A 15,735-nucleotide genomic window follows, 5' to 3' on the forward strand; every position below is an offset into this window, starting at 1 on the left:
AACAACAATAAAAAGTAAAATTTTGAAAACGCTTAGGGTCTATTAGGAATGGAAAAGTTACATACTCTTCTCAAGTTAGAGCTGTCGGATAAAGTACAGGGAACTTAGTTAAATGTGAATTCCATATAAACAATTTTTTTAGTGTATGTCCCATGCCATATTTGAAACATACACAATTATTCTTTATATGAAATTTAAATTTAACTGGGCGTCCTCTCTTTTTTTCTTCCTAATCTGGCAATGTGCTATCTCAAATTCACACAATAGGTAAGTGGTAGCTCAATGGTTGGCAGACCAGTCAGTCTCTGTTCTTCTAACCACTTGGCTAATAGTTCCCAGACTTTGGGATTTCATGGCTTAATGAAACTAAAACAACAACAATACCAAGATAGAAATATCTTGTGAAGATAGAAATAACATAGCTACATTTTTATTTTGCCAAGTAAGTACAACGAAAATGAAAACCTATGTATTATCACTGTCATTAATTAGTAGAAAAGTAGGAAGGACAGACTTTCAGAATAAAGGACAATCTTTTAAACTTAATAAATCCAACTTTATGAAAAATACACCCGTTGGCTTTTTTTTGGAGAGAGGGGGTATACCCAGTGGGTTTTTGTCTCTACCCAGTGACTTTCCATGTTCTGGCATTTTGCAACTACTTAACTAAGGATGCCACCCTGGAGCCCATGGGAGCCTAAGGTTAGGATGTTTCCTGAGTTTGCAGGATGCTGCAACACTTAGAAATAGTGCCAGACCAAGTGACTGGAGAGAAGTCTATTTTCCTGAGTTGGAACTCATTGTCATTCTAGCCATACTCTCCTGGCTTCTCCCCAAACTTCTGTCTCTCTTTCTCCATAGAGACTGCCTTCTCATCCAGTTCCTTATGCTGGATCCTTTTCATTCAGTTCCTTTAAGATGCACGTTGGGATCAAGGTGTAGGCCCAATGTGTAGGGCCCCTTCCCCCAGATGAGTGGTTGTGTCTTGTCTGGTCAGGCCAACAGCCACTAACCCTTGCCCCATAGTGTCTAAATGACGTCAGACATTTTCCAGACAGCTGTTGGGCAGAATTTCCATCCCTTCCTCCCTTCTCTCATCATTCTGCCCTTCCTCCCCTTGACCTAGAGCCTCAACCTGCAGTCCAACTCCCTGTTGGTCAGCAGAGGCCTATGACGGGAAGAAAATCAATTTGGCCAGCTTCTGAATGTTTCTGTCCAGGGGCTGCAGCCCCTGCATGAAGGAAGGACAAGCAATCTCTGGGTTTGGCTTTTGCTAGGGAAGGGGAAGAACCAGAGAAGAAAGACCTGAGAAGGGAACTGCTGTGTATAGATTCTGTCCAATTGTATCTGAGACAGGAAACATACTCAGGTAGGGTGCTAAACCTGCTTGAAACTGGAATGCAGAAATCCCTCCTAGAAAACCTCTTCCAAGCCCCTCTGGTCTCACCTAGCCCATCACCACTTCTCCTTCAGCACTTTCTGACTCTTAAAAAAGTTACTCCTACCCACTTCCATGCCAACCTGAACCTAGGAAGCAGAAATGAGGATTTCACTGGCTTTTAGATTCTGAAAGCCTAGAATGGGAGTTTGTTGCCCCTCAAACTGGTATATAGGTTGGGGGGAGAATAGAGTACAGCCCTTGGTGTAGAAGGGGAGAGAAGTAGCCAGACCCTTCTCTCACTCCTCTCCCCCAAGAAGGGGACCTGGAGTCCCACCCTCCCTCCCGGTAAAGCAGCTGCCCTTGGAGGTGAGTGGATAAGGAGTCCGGCGCCTGTGCTTGGTGGGGGTGATAGAGGAATAAGAAATGTGCTCCCAATTAGGACAGAAGATTGTGAAGGAGGTGGGGGATGCCCCGGGAAAAAAGGGGGACGGAAACCTTGTTGACACTATTCCCTAGAATAGGCCCACCTCCGATTTCTTATTCCCTTCCAGGGGGCGGAGTCCTACAGAGGGACAAACTGGTCGAGGGAGTGGGATGCAGGGAGTGAATTGGTTGGGGAGGGGGTGAGGGCAAGGTTCTCTCCGAGCGTCCGGCGGTGGGGGTGGCCGGGAGGAAGCGAGAAGACCGGAAGGATCACACCGCTCGGGGGTCGGCGTCCCGCGGCTCGCCCCCCCGCGGAGGAAGCCCCGCCCCCGCGCCTCCGTCGCGGCCCCGCCCAGGCCCGCAGCGAGGCGCTGCAGCGCGAGGGGCGGAGAGGCAGAGCGCCGGGAGAGGACCAGACGCGCAGATCTCCCGCATCCCAGTGCCGCAGCAGAGAGGAAGCGCGCCCCATCCTGCTCCCTAGCCTTTGCCCCTGCGACCCCACATCCTTCTCGGCCCCAGAGACCGAGCATCTGTCCTCCGCCTCGGCCTCAGCTGGGCGTCTCCCTCCTTCAGAGCACTTACCACCCCTGCAGCCCAAGAAGTGCCCCAGCCCCACGCCGGGGACCACTATGGCGGAGACAAACAACGAGTGTAGCATCAAGGTGCTCTGCCGATTTCGGCCCCTAAACCAAGCCGAGGTTCTGCGGGGGGACAAGTTCATCCCTATTTTTCAAGGGGACGACAGCGTCGTTATTGGGGTGAGTGCCGCCCCCAGAAGGGATTTCGGGGAGGGGGCGAGAAGCTGAATCTTCCCACTGCGGAGCCTTGCTCCCTACCTGTCTCTCTGCGCCCCCTCCCCACCGCTCATCTTCCACCCTCCATCCTCCTCGCCGCAGTCCCTCCTCTCCCCTGCATCTGGATGGCTGGGTGTGGCCTGCCCAGGCCGGTGGCCAAGTCTCCGCAGAGTGGGAGGGGGCTACTTCCCAGAGATCTGGGGACTCCACTCCTCTTTGCTGAGTCCGCATCCCTGAAAGGTAGTCCGGTGTTTTTCTGATGTTTTCCATTTCCCCTAGAGAAGGCCTGTCTTCCCTTTGTTATTGGTTCCGATCTCTACCCCAGCCTCCCAGGAAAGGAGGGGGAAGGCTAGTGGATGGGCTAGAAGCGAAGTGGGCAGCCCAGGGTCTGTGCAGAGGTATGAATGGGAGTGGGCTCCAGAATCAAGCCCTCCATCATCCCCCAAACTAATTAGCCTGGACTTGGGAGCGGGGGAGGGTTCAGGTCTAGTGAAGGGTTTTCTGGGAAAGGAATACTTTAATGCCACACCCGATTTGGGGGGAACCCCTGGGGTCCTAAGGAAATGTCTATCTATCCGTCCCAGGTACAGTGGTAAGTGGATTTCAAACCCCTCCTATCCTACCCCTCCAAAAAGTAAAAATGCCAGAACGCTGAAATCCTAATAAATACTTGCTTATTCACCCTTTCTGTTGATGCTCCAGTAAGAAGTAGCAAGCCATTGTTACCTCATTGTGACAGCCCCTTCCCATGCAGGAGATCTTATTAAGAGAACTAATATTTATTGTGTGTTTGTTGTTCTACATATTAAATCCTCAAAACATCGCTCTGAAGTAAGTATTGAGATTTCCATTTTATAGATGAGGAAATTGAGACCCAAAGAAGTTTAATGACTTTCTCAAGGTCACACAGTTATGGATCTGAATCCAAATCTGTAACTCAAAAACTCATGTTTTTTTTTCTCGACATCACACTGTCTCCCCAGATTTCTGTTCGGGACCTTTATCTGCTATGGCCCATAGGGAATTCCTAGGCCTCACTCATTCCACCTTTCCTAGATTAGTAGGCACCATCAGGCTGTCGGGTGAAAGGACCTGGGGGTTGAGTCCTATGGTCTTGAAGAGTGCTAGGCCAGGAAATGGTTGCCCTTTTAGTGAAGGGAGTGGCACATCTGAGGGTAGACCCCAATCTTCTCAAGGTCAGGGCTACTTATATATCTTTGATCCACAATGCTTGCCACAGGCAGCTGGCAACAGGCCTGTCAAAGGAATAAAGGGAAGGAGGGGAGGGAGCATGGGCCCCCTGAGTCAGTGAATTTGGGACTTTAAATAAACATGTCTTAGGAAGAGACCTGCTTACCTGTTCCCAAGGGCCCTAGTCTGTCACCACCCTGTGCCCTCACCCATGTTGTGAACTCAAATGGGTGCTTTTGCCTTATATGTGTGTTTGCATGTGGAGATTTGTCTCTTTTTGCCTTAGGACCCCAGGCCTTGCTCTCAGAGGGTCTTACAGTCTTGTCACTCTGTCTAGGCCAAAAAAAAAAAAAAAAAAAAAAGGGCCTCAATCATCCCCAGGGAGGGATTGGGGGTGACCCTTATCTGAGTAGCCTGGACAGTAGGCATTAGCTATAAAAGTTAGAGTTTGAGGTCCTCCTTTGAAATGAAGGCTGAAAAATTGGAAAGAGATGTTTATGGAGGAGAAAACACACAAAAAGCTTCCTCTTTTAAGCTTAGCTTCTTTGCCCCAGAAGGTTTTTCAGGTAAGTCTGAACCGACTCCTTTGGGCTCTGTGGGCCATCCTGGTGTGCTGAATGTGGAGCAGAGGGTGATGCTGGGAGAAAGGGGTATGCTGTCGATCTGTCCAAGTAGCCTAGCTAAACAGAAGAGACCAGTGGGAGGTGGGGAAGGAGGAGAGATGAAGAGAAGTCCAGGGCCCTCTGCCCATTCAGATTCTATCTCAGCTCCACAGCTAGCACTTCCTTGTCTGTTTAGCTCTATATTTGTAGGACTATACCTTTGTCTAGTTGGGAATCTTCCCATGCCCTAGCCCTCCCAGTCAATCTCTCACTCCGAGATAAATGCTTGTGAGGGGCCATTTTGTCTCAGGCAGCATCCTGGAGGTTTACCTTCCCAGCCTTATTATTCCTTCCTCATTTAGGGGAATGAGGCTATAGGAGCAGTGGTTTTGAGGGAACATGGAATAGTCATCTATCCCCATTCCTTCTTTTTTCCGCTGGTCTTCCTTTAGGACCCAGTGTGTGGGAACAGTTTGAGAAATTAATGGAAGAAGCTTCAGAAGCTTCTTTATGCTGTCTGGGAAGATGAGGGAAGAGCAAAACTGGGAAGGGCCATCTCTCCAAACCCAGCCCTGCTCCTTCCTATAACCGCTCTCCTCTGTACCTCTGCAGCATGGCCGGGCGGCTAGCTCTGGGCTTCAGAGTCCCTTATGTCAGTGGGCTTTGTTCTGCTTGGCAACGGGTGGGTGAATAAGCTGGAGAGACTGCTCTGCGAACCTTATCCCTCCCCTGCTCCCCTGACTTCCCCCAGGAATCTGGGGGATGGAGCTTAGCCAAAGTTAATGGCCTGAGTCATAGCAGAATAGTGTCTGGGTCACCGTCTCTGTGTGATGTGCATCTCATTTTGCTCTTTGTGTCACTCAGGATCCCAATGTAGTTTTGTCACTGGACCAACTTACGTGTCTCTCTGTTTATCTTTCTTGGCTATGCTGCGGGTGAGCGGCACATTCTAGTGCCTGCTGTCTGGGCTGCTGCAGCTCTACCAGGCCGCGAATGAAGCATTAGATATAAGAGGGATGACAGTGAGGAAACACACACATGTGCATGCACACACACACACACACACACACTCCTTCATTCAGGTGTCCAGTATATGCTGCCTCCCTCAGCCGTGAAGTTGGTTGGCAAAGTTATTAAAGCACAGTCAGTGTAGTTTGGGGTGGCCCAGGGTTACTTTGATATGAGAAGAGAGGAGCAGGACTCCCTTTACTTTGGGGAGTCTCATAAAGGAAAATGGAGAGGGGAGATAATGTTTGCTGTGACCAGAGCCTCTTTGGCATTACCATGGCAACAATCCCCAGGGGTGTCACCATGGAAATCGGGCCTGGTGCTCGAAGTTCAGCCTCTGCCAAGTGTTTTAGTGAGGGTTGAGCAGGTTGGTCATCTTTGGACCCTTGGTGTTAGGTTCTCCCATTAGCTTTCATCTACACACACAATGGAAAACTACAGAAAGGTGCTGGGGTACACAAATGAACAAGAAAATGACAAGGAGGCTTGGAGTGGAGTTAAAGGAAAACAAAGAACTCTGACTGTGGGACTCCAAAGAAAGGCTTTCCAGAGAAGGCTGTGAGATGCGCTTAGGACTGCTGTGGATGGGAGAGAGACTGGATTTCAGGGGGGCATTTCTGAAAGGTGGGAGGACTCGGTGAGTGTTTCTAATTTTGCTGGTCTCCTAGACCCTGATGCTGTACAAACTCAGCGGGTCTTCAATTACCTGGAGTGGGGGTGACAAAGGAGGCCCCCTGAGAAGATGGATGGAGGAATTGCATACTTCTGAAAACAGGGTTAAGGTTGGGAAAAGGGAGTGATGAGGGACTTTCCTTCTATCTGGAAACATTTGAGCGTGTGGGGGAGGGGAAGAAAAAGCCATGACAAGGGTCTGATGCAGTATTGGCATTTTAGCTCATTGATCACCTTGGCTGTGTGGGTCTGGAATCAGAGGGCTTGAGTTCGAAATTGTGCCCTGCGTTTGCTTAGCTGTGTAAGCTATTTTACCTAAGTTTCAGTTTCTTCTTCTGTAAAATGGGAATAATAAGAGTACCTACCTCATAGAATTGCTGTGACTATTAAGGGAAAAAATGCACATAATGTGCTTACTTAGCACAGGCCAGGCACATAATATACTCTCAGCGAGAGTTAGGTGTTATGGTTACTTCACGCACTGTCTCCCCACAAGCTGGCTTTTGATGAAATTGGGAGGTGGTGAACACTTTCCCCTCTCATTGGTTGCTTCATCCAAACCTCAAGGTCCCTAGTGTCTTCTTGCCCTCTTCCTCCATCAAAATCTTTATTTATTCAATGCCAGAGACCCGATTCCCAGTGCCTGCCCATGCAAAAAAAAAAAAAAAAAAAAAGAATCTTTATTTATTCAACAAATATTTGTAAAAGGCATCCTTTGATTCAGTGATCATGCTTGGTGTTGGGAAATAGGAAGGAATCCCTGCCTTCGAGAAACTCTCCATCTAGGTGGTGACCCTTCCTCCAAGGAGTGACCCTTGCTGGGGTGGGGGTGGGGATGGGCACCAGAACTGGCTTTTGCTAATACACACACACTTCCCCAGATTCTGTTAAAGGGGAACTGTGCGGAACGAGAGCTGGAAATGATGGAGATCTTTCCCATGTGCATAGTCTAAACACAGACAAAGTAGAAAATTACTGGTCTCGTCCTCAATGAAACGATCTGACAAAATGAATTCATCCTGAGTATAATCGATAGCAAATGGAAAGAAGTCTGCATTTTAACAGAAATAAATATCTTAAGACAAAGAAATAAGGACCAAGGAAATTAAGGGCTCAGCCCTGTGGGGAGGGGGGTAGTAGGTCTTCCTCTGAAATTATAGCCCATGTCATATGGCTTTCCCCACTCATAAAATTACTAAATGCAGCCGTTTCTAGAATTTTTGTATCTTTTACCCTCACAGGAGTGAGAATCCCACCCTTTCCCCCTCTCTACTCTCTTCCTTTTCTTCCTCACAGGCTGAGGAAAAGGGGTACCTCAGGCAATAATTGGCTTCAGCATTTGGAGAGCACCCACAGCTCCCTGTGAAATCCTATAACCTGGAGTGTTTAAATAAGAGTGTGTGTGTGTGTGTGTGATTGTATGTGTGGGTGCCCAGGTTCCCAGGAGAGAAGAGGGGAGGGGCAAAGCTGTCTTGAGAGTTATGCTTAATCCCCTCTGGCTGGATGCCTGGTTTCAGGAAGTGTCAATATAGATCATTGTTGAGAAGAGGTGAGAGTCATTGACCTATGAGAAATGGTTTTTGTTTCTATTTCTTGGCCCCTGAGTGGGAGAAACGTTAAGACAGGTTGAGAGATTACAATTCAACTATCAAGATAGATTTTTATTTAATAACATTAAAATAATCTGATTATAACGCTGATACATATTAATTTTTGACGAAGTTAAATACAAAGAAAAGCATAGAAAAGAAACCAGAAATCACCCAAAATCCCACCACCCAAAGAAAACCAATTAACAATTGATGTATTTGCTTCCAATCTTTTTTCTTCATATAAATACTAATTTTAATAAAACTGAATTGTATACTATATTTTGTTTTATAATCTTTTTTTCACTTAAATATCATGGCTATTTTACCATCATTACATGTTTTACATAATTTTGTTGTTTTTAAATTTTTGTTTAATTTTTAAATAGGTCTCATATGAACATATGACAAAATTCAAATGATTCAGAAGACTATATAATGAAAAATTAAGTCTCTTTCCAACTTTTCTTTCACAGTTAGCTGGTTCCCATTTCAGGAGGTAACCATTATTATCACTCCCTTATGGTTTCTTCCAAAAACATGCTATGCAGTTATAAACAAATACATATATTCATGCTTACACTTTATTTTTTAATATAAATGATAGCATGCTATACATACAGTTCTGTACTTTGCTTTTTTAATTTAACACTCTGTTTTGGAGATCCTTCTATATCAGTACATAAATGTTTATCTCATTGTTTTTAACAACTGTATGATATTCCTTTGTAGGGATATGCCATAATTTATTTGACCAGGTCCCTATTGATGGACCTTTAGGGTTGCTCTAATCTTTTATTACAAACAATTGAATGACCTTGTATATACATACTTATCATAGGTGCAGTATGTCTGTAGGAAAAGTTTTTAGAATGGAGGTCACAGGGTATGTGCATTTTAAAATTTAAGAGGTAGTCCCAAACCACCCTTTAGAGTTGGCCCCACTTTACGCCCTTTTCCAGCAGTATGTGTGAGTGTCTATTTCCTCACGTTCTCTCCAACACAGTGCATTGTCAAACTGTTTTATTTTGGCCATTTTGATAGATAAAAATGGTATTTCATAGTTTCAGTGTGCATTTCTTACTGAGTAAGGTTGAGCAGCAACTCATATGTTTAAAAGCCATTATAACATCATTATGGTGTTATATTTGATGGTAGCAATTTTTGAGACGTAATTTACTTACAGCTTGCACAAATCTTAAGCAAACAGCTCTTTTTTAAAAAATTTTTATTGATATATATTCACATACCATGTAATCACCCAAAATGTACAATCAGTGGATCCTAATATTGTTATATAGCTGTGCATTTATCACCACAATAGACTTTTTTTCTTTTTTGTGAAAAATAACATATGTACAAAAAAAAAGCAGTAAATTTCCAAGCACATTGCAACAATTAGTTGTAGAACACATTTCAGAGTTTGGTATGGGTTACAATTCCACAATTTTGGATTTTACTTCTAGCTGCTCTAAGGTATTGGTAATAAAAGAAATATCAATATAATGAAAGAAAGACTTTTCATCTCTCTCTCACTCTTTGGGGTATTTGGGCTATGGTCATTCTAACTTTTTCATGTTGGAAGGGGCTGTCGATACATGTCGGAAGGGGTTGTTGATAAGCTTTACAAGTTTTAACATACACAGATGCCCAGATAACCACTCATCAGATCAAGATCTGGAATATTCTATCACCTTTGAAAGGTCCCTCATGCCCCTTTCCAGTCAGTTAACCACTATTTGACTTCTGTCTCTACAGCTGAATTTTGCCTATTTTTAGACCTTCATACAAAGGGGATAGTACAGTGTGTGCTCTTTGTGTCTGACTTCTGCTCTATGTGTTTTTGAGCTGTATCTTGTCCTCTATGGCATCATTTTATATAGCAGCAAAGACTAAAATCTATGCATGTGCCATAGTTTAATCAATTCCTTATGTTAACCAGTGTGCCGGTATTTTTCTTTATGTTGTTTTCAATTTCAATTTCAGTTTACAATGTGATGATAAACATTTTATGGCTAAATTTTTGCCCATGCGTATGATTTCCATGGTATAAATTCTTAGGAGCAGAATTTCCAGGTCAAAAGATATATACAATTTAAGGCTTTTGATGATGTATTTTTGAATTGGCCCCCTAAAGTTTGCATAGATTTACTTGCCTTACCAGAAGTGAGTAAGGATGCTCATTCCCTTGAACAATTAAAATTTTGTTTTCCAATTTGATAGGTGAAAAATGATGATGCCATTTTAATTTCTTCTTCTTTGAAAATGTGGAACATCTCTGTTTATTTGCATATTTGCATTTCTTCTTCTGTTGTCAGTACTTAGCTCTTGTGCATTTGTTTCTGTTTAGTTTTTGTCTTCTGTTAATTGAGTTCTTGATATAGTAAGAATATTAATCTTTGTTTTAGAAACTTGAAATTTTCTTATTTTAAAAGTATGTGTTTTCATTTTAGAAAAGTTTTAAATAAAAGTTTTAAAAAATATGCTATCCAAGGATGACCACTATTAACATTTTTTTCTATGCAAGTTATATAGATATACATATACATAATTTTTTACAGAAATTAATTATCCTTTACATATATTTTTGGGGGTATCAATTTTTTTAAATGTTTTTATTGAGAAATATCCATATACATACAGTACAACCATATTATACAATCAGTGGCTCACAGTATCATCACATAGTTCCTTCTGTATTTTTCAGTATAATCATTTTTAGAATATTTGCATCACACCAGAAAAAGAAATAAAAAGGAAAAAAAAAGAATTCATACATCCCATACCCACAGTGACCCACAGTATTTCAGTCAACCCATTTTTTACCCTTTATCTCCCCTTATTATTTTTCTATATTTTTAAATTCTTGTTTATTGATTTTTTTTTTTTTTTTTACTAATCTGCCCATAGCCTGGACACAAGATTTTCACAATCACACAGTCACATTGTGAAAGCTATATAGTTATACAGTTGTCTTCAAGAATCAAAGCTACTGGAACACATTCAGCAGTGTGCTAGTCCGGGTTCTCTAGAGAAACAAAACCGACAGGAGAGATCTGTAAATATGAGTTTTATAAAGGTGTCTCACACAACCGTAGGAATAGAAGAGTCCAAAATCTGTAGGGCAGGCTGTGACGCTGGTGGCTCTGATGAAGGGTCTAGATGAACTTCACAGGAGAGGCTCGCTGGCTGAAGAAGCAGTGAGAGCCTCTCTTCCTTAAAAAGCCTTTGACTGATTAGATTATCTCATTGTGGGAGACACGCCTTAGTTGGCAGATGTAATCAGCCACAGATGCAATCAACTGACTGATGATTCAATATACCAGCCTTCGGGTTTATCAACCAGCCATGAAATATCCTTGCAGCAACCATCAGGCCAGTGCTTGCCTGACCAGACAACTGGGCATAGTCATTTGGCCAAGTTCACACCAGATCCTAACCATCACAAACAGTTTCAGGTACTTCCCTCTTATACACCATTCCCTCTAATACACCATAACTAAAAAGGGATATCTATATAATGCATAAGAATAACTTCCAGGATAACCTCTTGACTCTGAAATCTCTCAGTCATTGAGACTTTATTTTGTCTCATTTCTCTCTTCCCCCTTTTGGTCAAGAAGGCTTTCTTATTCTGATGATGCTGGGTCCTGGCTCATCCCCCCTGGAGTCAGATCCCACATTGCAGGGAGATTTACTGCCCTGGAAGTCATTTCCCATGTAGTGGGGAGAGGGCAATGAGTTCACCTGCCGAGTGGGCTTAGAGAGAGAGGCCACATCTGAGCAACAAAAGAGACTCTCTGGGGGTGCCTCTTAGGCATAATAATCAGTAGGCTTAGCCTCTCCTTTGCAGGAATGAGCTCCATAGAGGCGAGCCTCAAGATCAAGGGCCCAGTCTATTGAACTGGTTGTCCCTGTTGCTTTCGAGAAGTTATCAGAAATTCCCCAGATAGGGAGGTTGAATATTTCCTTCTTTCTCCCCAGTCCTTCAAAGGGGCTTTGCAAATACTTTTTTTGTTCTCTGCCCAGATTACTCTGGGATGTGTAGGAGCATCACACTAACCTGTGAAACCAACAAGATCTCATGCCCTGTTCAAGATTAACTGTATTTTGTGCACACCTTATCATATCATTCTATACTCTCCCATAATATCATATATTTTTTAATTTAAAAGCAATATGTTGTCATTGTAAAACATTTAAATATCACAGATAAAATGTAGAAAGTGTCACTTCCTCTCGTTCCGCTTCCCGGTGATAACCACCATTGACAATTTTATGTAAAATCTTCCATATCTTTCTTTTTAATAGACTTTATTTTTTAAGAGCAGTTTTAGGTTTACAGAGCTCAAGCAGAGAGTATGGAGAGTTCCTATATATCCTCCTTCCCCTGAGTTTCCCCTATTATTGACATTTTGGAATAGCATTAGTGTGGCACATCTGTTACAACCAATGAACCAATACTGATACATTATTATTAACCAAAGTCCTTAGTTAAAAGTAGGGTTCACTCTTTGTGTTTTACAGTTCTATGGGTTACAACAAATGCGTAATGTGTATAGCCATCATTCCAGATCTTTTTTAAAGCTCTTCTACCCATAAGCTTTTTTAAAACTGCAATCACATTCTACTTTGTTTTTATTTTTCACTTACTAATTGGTCTTATATATATATATTGTCAATATATATAAACCAACTTCAACTTATTTTAATAGTCGTACAATATGAAGGTATCATAACAAACCTCCTCTTGATGGATTTTTGAAGTGCTCCTATTTTTCTTTAATGAAAATCACTGCTGGGAACATCCTTCTACATATATCTTTAAGCACTTAAGCAAGTGCTTGGTAAGATAAATTCATAGCCTTGGAATTGCTGGTATGGGGTATGAGCACAATGGACATTTAAATATTTAATAGAATAGTCCCTCCAGAAACATTCTATCAGTTTGCAGTACTCCCTTCATCATAAAGGATGCCTTTACAACTTCTCCTTTGTGGATCCTTGCTTCAAAGGCTTTCAGCAAAGAAAATCCAGATAAAAATTTCAGGTACATTTTTTTTTCTATAAGCCAGATTTTTTTTTTCTTTTTTTTTAGGGCAAATAGGTAAGAAATATATTAGACACACATGTAAGAGGACATGCAACCACTCTCATAAGTAAAGAAATATGGAGAGCAAGAAGCAATAGGCATCATGGGGCTGTTTGCTTTTATAAATGAACTTTTCTTTTTCCCCCCACCCCCTTCCTCATTTGGCGCTCTTTCTTCTACCCTCCCCTCTCCTCAGGGCAGTGCCTGGTGGTAGACACTGCATTTGAGTGGGTCTGTTGGCTTCATCCTTCTTCGTAGATGACCCACTCAGGTGGGGGTCGTTTGCTTTAGATGGGCCAGCTGCTGCTGGGTGTTTCCCCGTAGGCGGGTAGCCCCCCCCCCCCCCCCCCCCCCCCCCCCCCCGGCAGGATGTCTGGGCTAGCACAGGGCCTGCTCACCTTAGTTAACCATTCCTTTTCAAGGGCTCCTTCACAATTTTCTTTTTTTCTCTCTTCTCCCTCTGTTCTCGCCTGCCTCAAAATCCCCTTCAGAGAATTCTCGCCCCTTAGTATAAGCCAGAGTTTAAAAAATAGTATTTGTTCGTTTTCCTTTATGCAGAGAAGAATAAAGAAGAAAACAAAATAATGCACTATTGTCTCACTTTTGACATTAAATATATACATATATACATATGCATATTAAATACTTGCACTTGGTTTAAAAAGGTAAACGATGCAGGAAACAAAATAGTGAAAGCCTCCTCTCTGTAGTTCTCTCCTGAAAATAGACACTTTCATATAATTCCTTCAACAAAAAAGTCTTCATATGTCAATGCACTATTGTAGACATACAGAGAACCACATCTCCAGCGGAAGCCATGTTTTATGACTTTCCTGAATTAGTTTAAACATATCTCCCAAACCCTGGTGTCCATAGACCTAGAAATTTACCTTTCGGGTATATAAAGATGAACTCTGTAGTAAAACAATTTGACAACAACTAAGTCATAGACTCTTTATATTGAATGGCAGGAAAACCCAACTAAGAAATTTGTAACTTAGAAAACAGAACATAGTTTCATGCACTCTTACCGAGACCTTCACTTTAAGGTGGTTAGAGAGCAAATGTATTCTTTGTCTAGCTCCCTGGGCTATAAATATTTTGTATCCTTAACATTCTCATTAGCACATAGGGTTTAGGACATATTAACTGAAATAAACACTGTATTTGTAGGTCCAAGTGGTTTGCTTCACAGTTTCCCTTTAATTAAAGCTGACTCCCTACTTAAAGGGAGATACCTATTTCTTTTGTTTTTTTTTTCTAATTGTGAAATATAACATATATACAAAAAAGCAATAAATTTCCAAGTACATTTTAACAAGTAGTTAGAGAACAGGTTTTAATGTTTGGTATGGGTTACACTTCCACAATTTTTCATTTTTTCTTCTAGCTTCTCCAAGACACTGGAGACCAAAAGAAATGTCAATATAATGATTCAGCAGTCGTATCATTTGTTAAATCCTATCTTCTCTGTTATACTCTTCTTTCTCTCTCTTTTCTTTTTTCTGAAAAATAACATATGTACAAAAATCAGTAAATTTCAAAGTATAACAATTAGTTGTAGAACAGATTTCAGAATTTGGTATGGGTTATAATTCCACAATTTTAGGTTTTTACTTCTAGCTGCTCTAAGGCACTAGAGACTAAAAGTAATATCAATATAATAATTCGGCAATCATACTCATTTGTATAACTCCACCATCATATTTAATCTTTCTCCCACTCTTTAGGGGCACTGGGGCTATGCCCATTCTACCTTTTTCATATTGGAAGGGGCTGTCGATAATATGGGATAGGGGATGACGCTAATTGAAAGGACTGGCCCCTCTGCATTTCAGGTCTTACCTGGTCCAGGGACCCGTCTGGAGGTTGTGGGCTTCTGGAAGAGAGCCCTATTTCTGATTTCATATATTTCTTTCACAGAGAGCACATGTTAATGTTTCCTCCAAACAGCTCTATATGTATATGTATTACATCTACGCAATAGGAAATGTACCCTCTATGTCCTTCACTTTGCATCTTTCATTTAATACATATTGAAGATCTTTCTATTAGATCTATGGATCTACTGAAAAAGATATATCTAAACTTTGAGGAAGATTTTCAATGTTAATCAATTGTTGTTCTCACTCTCCTCAGCATTGGCCCTGTTGTTTTTTCTCATTTGGTTTCCCAGGGAGGGGATTGGAGGTAGTGGAGTGATAAATTGTCACAGCAAGACTGAGACCCCCCTAGTTTGGTGACACTTCTCAGTGACATTCTCTACCACACAGATACAACTGCTAGTGTCAATGCTCAACTTTCCTTTTCTCTCTCTAATTTCCTTCATCCCCATAATTGTCTATACATATGGCAGGTTGAAGAACGGAGAGCCTTTCTCAGTGCTGTGGAAGGAGCTGCGAGATTTCTTCTTCCTCACACCCTGCCTCCTAATGTCTCCCATCTTTTGTGTCCACCTCAGGGGAAGCCATATGTCTTTGACCGTGTATTCCCCCCGAATACAACTCAGGAGCAAGTTTATCATGCGTGTGCCATGCAGATTGTCAAAGGTAATGGATGTATTTTTTTAATATATATTTTTTCAGGTTTCCCAGTCCCTTCCCCACTTCTCTCCACCAGTGCTCTTTCTCCCCCATCTCTTCTAGATGTCCTTGCTGGCTACAATGGCACCATTTTTGCTTATGGACAGACCTCCTCAGGGAAAACACACACCATGGAGGTGAGGACTCAGACTTCTGTGGGGAGTGAGGTGCTGGGAATCTTAATGAAAAGCCAAGGAATCTCAGTGGGGAATCAAGGGGCAGGACTCAGGTGGGCACAGAGGATGAACTGAGGGGTAACATCATAGTGGGAGTTTAATGGAATTCCTTCAGTCTGTGCAGTTTACCCTCCTTTCTACATTCTCCCATTTTCTTCTTTTGATCTGTAAAAGCAGCAACGATGAAAATCCAAATGCTACTCAGTTATCCCCTTCTTCCACTAT

At 42.3% G+C, this 15,735-nt stretch overlaps 1 protein-coding gene across 3 annotated transcripts in view; it reads left to right on the forward strand.

The window, feature by feature from the left end:
• The first annotated feature begins 2,198 nt into the window (after positions 1 to 2,198).
• Positions 2,199 to 15,735, forward strand: part of KIF5A (kinesin family member 5A) — a 33,961-nt gene continuing 20,424 nt past the window's right edge. For 2 of the 3 annotated variants that reach the window (XM_077111201.1, XM_077111200.1), the window contains exons 1-3: positions 2,329 to 2,562; positions 15,214 to 15,301; positions 15,398 to 15,471. In XM_077111201.1, the coding sequence (XP_076967316.1) occupies positions 2,434 to 2,562; positions 15,214 to 15,301; positions 15,398 to 15,471 (291 nt within the window). In that variant the 5' untranslated portion in view covers positions 2,329 to 2,433. Of the gene's footprint in view, positions 2,563 to 15,213; positions 15,302 to 15,397; positions 15,472 to 15,735 lie in introns of all 3 variants that reach the window. The other variant, XM_077111202.1, reaches the window with a different exon arrangement.

This window comes from Tamandua tetradactyla, chromosome 7 (genome assembly GCF_023851605.1).
Source record: "Tamandua tetradactyla isolate mTamTet1 chromosome 7, mTamTet1.pri, whole genome shotgun sequence".
In the NCBI taxonomy this organism is placed as follows: domain Eukaryota; kingdom Metazoa; phylum Chordata; class Mammalia; order Pilosa; family Myrmecophagidae; genus Tamandua; species Tamandua tetradactyla.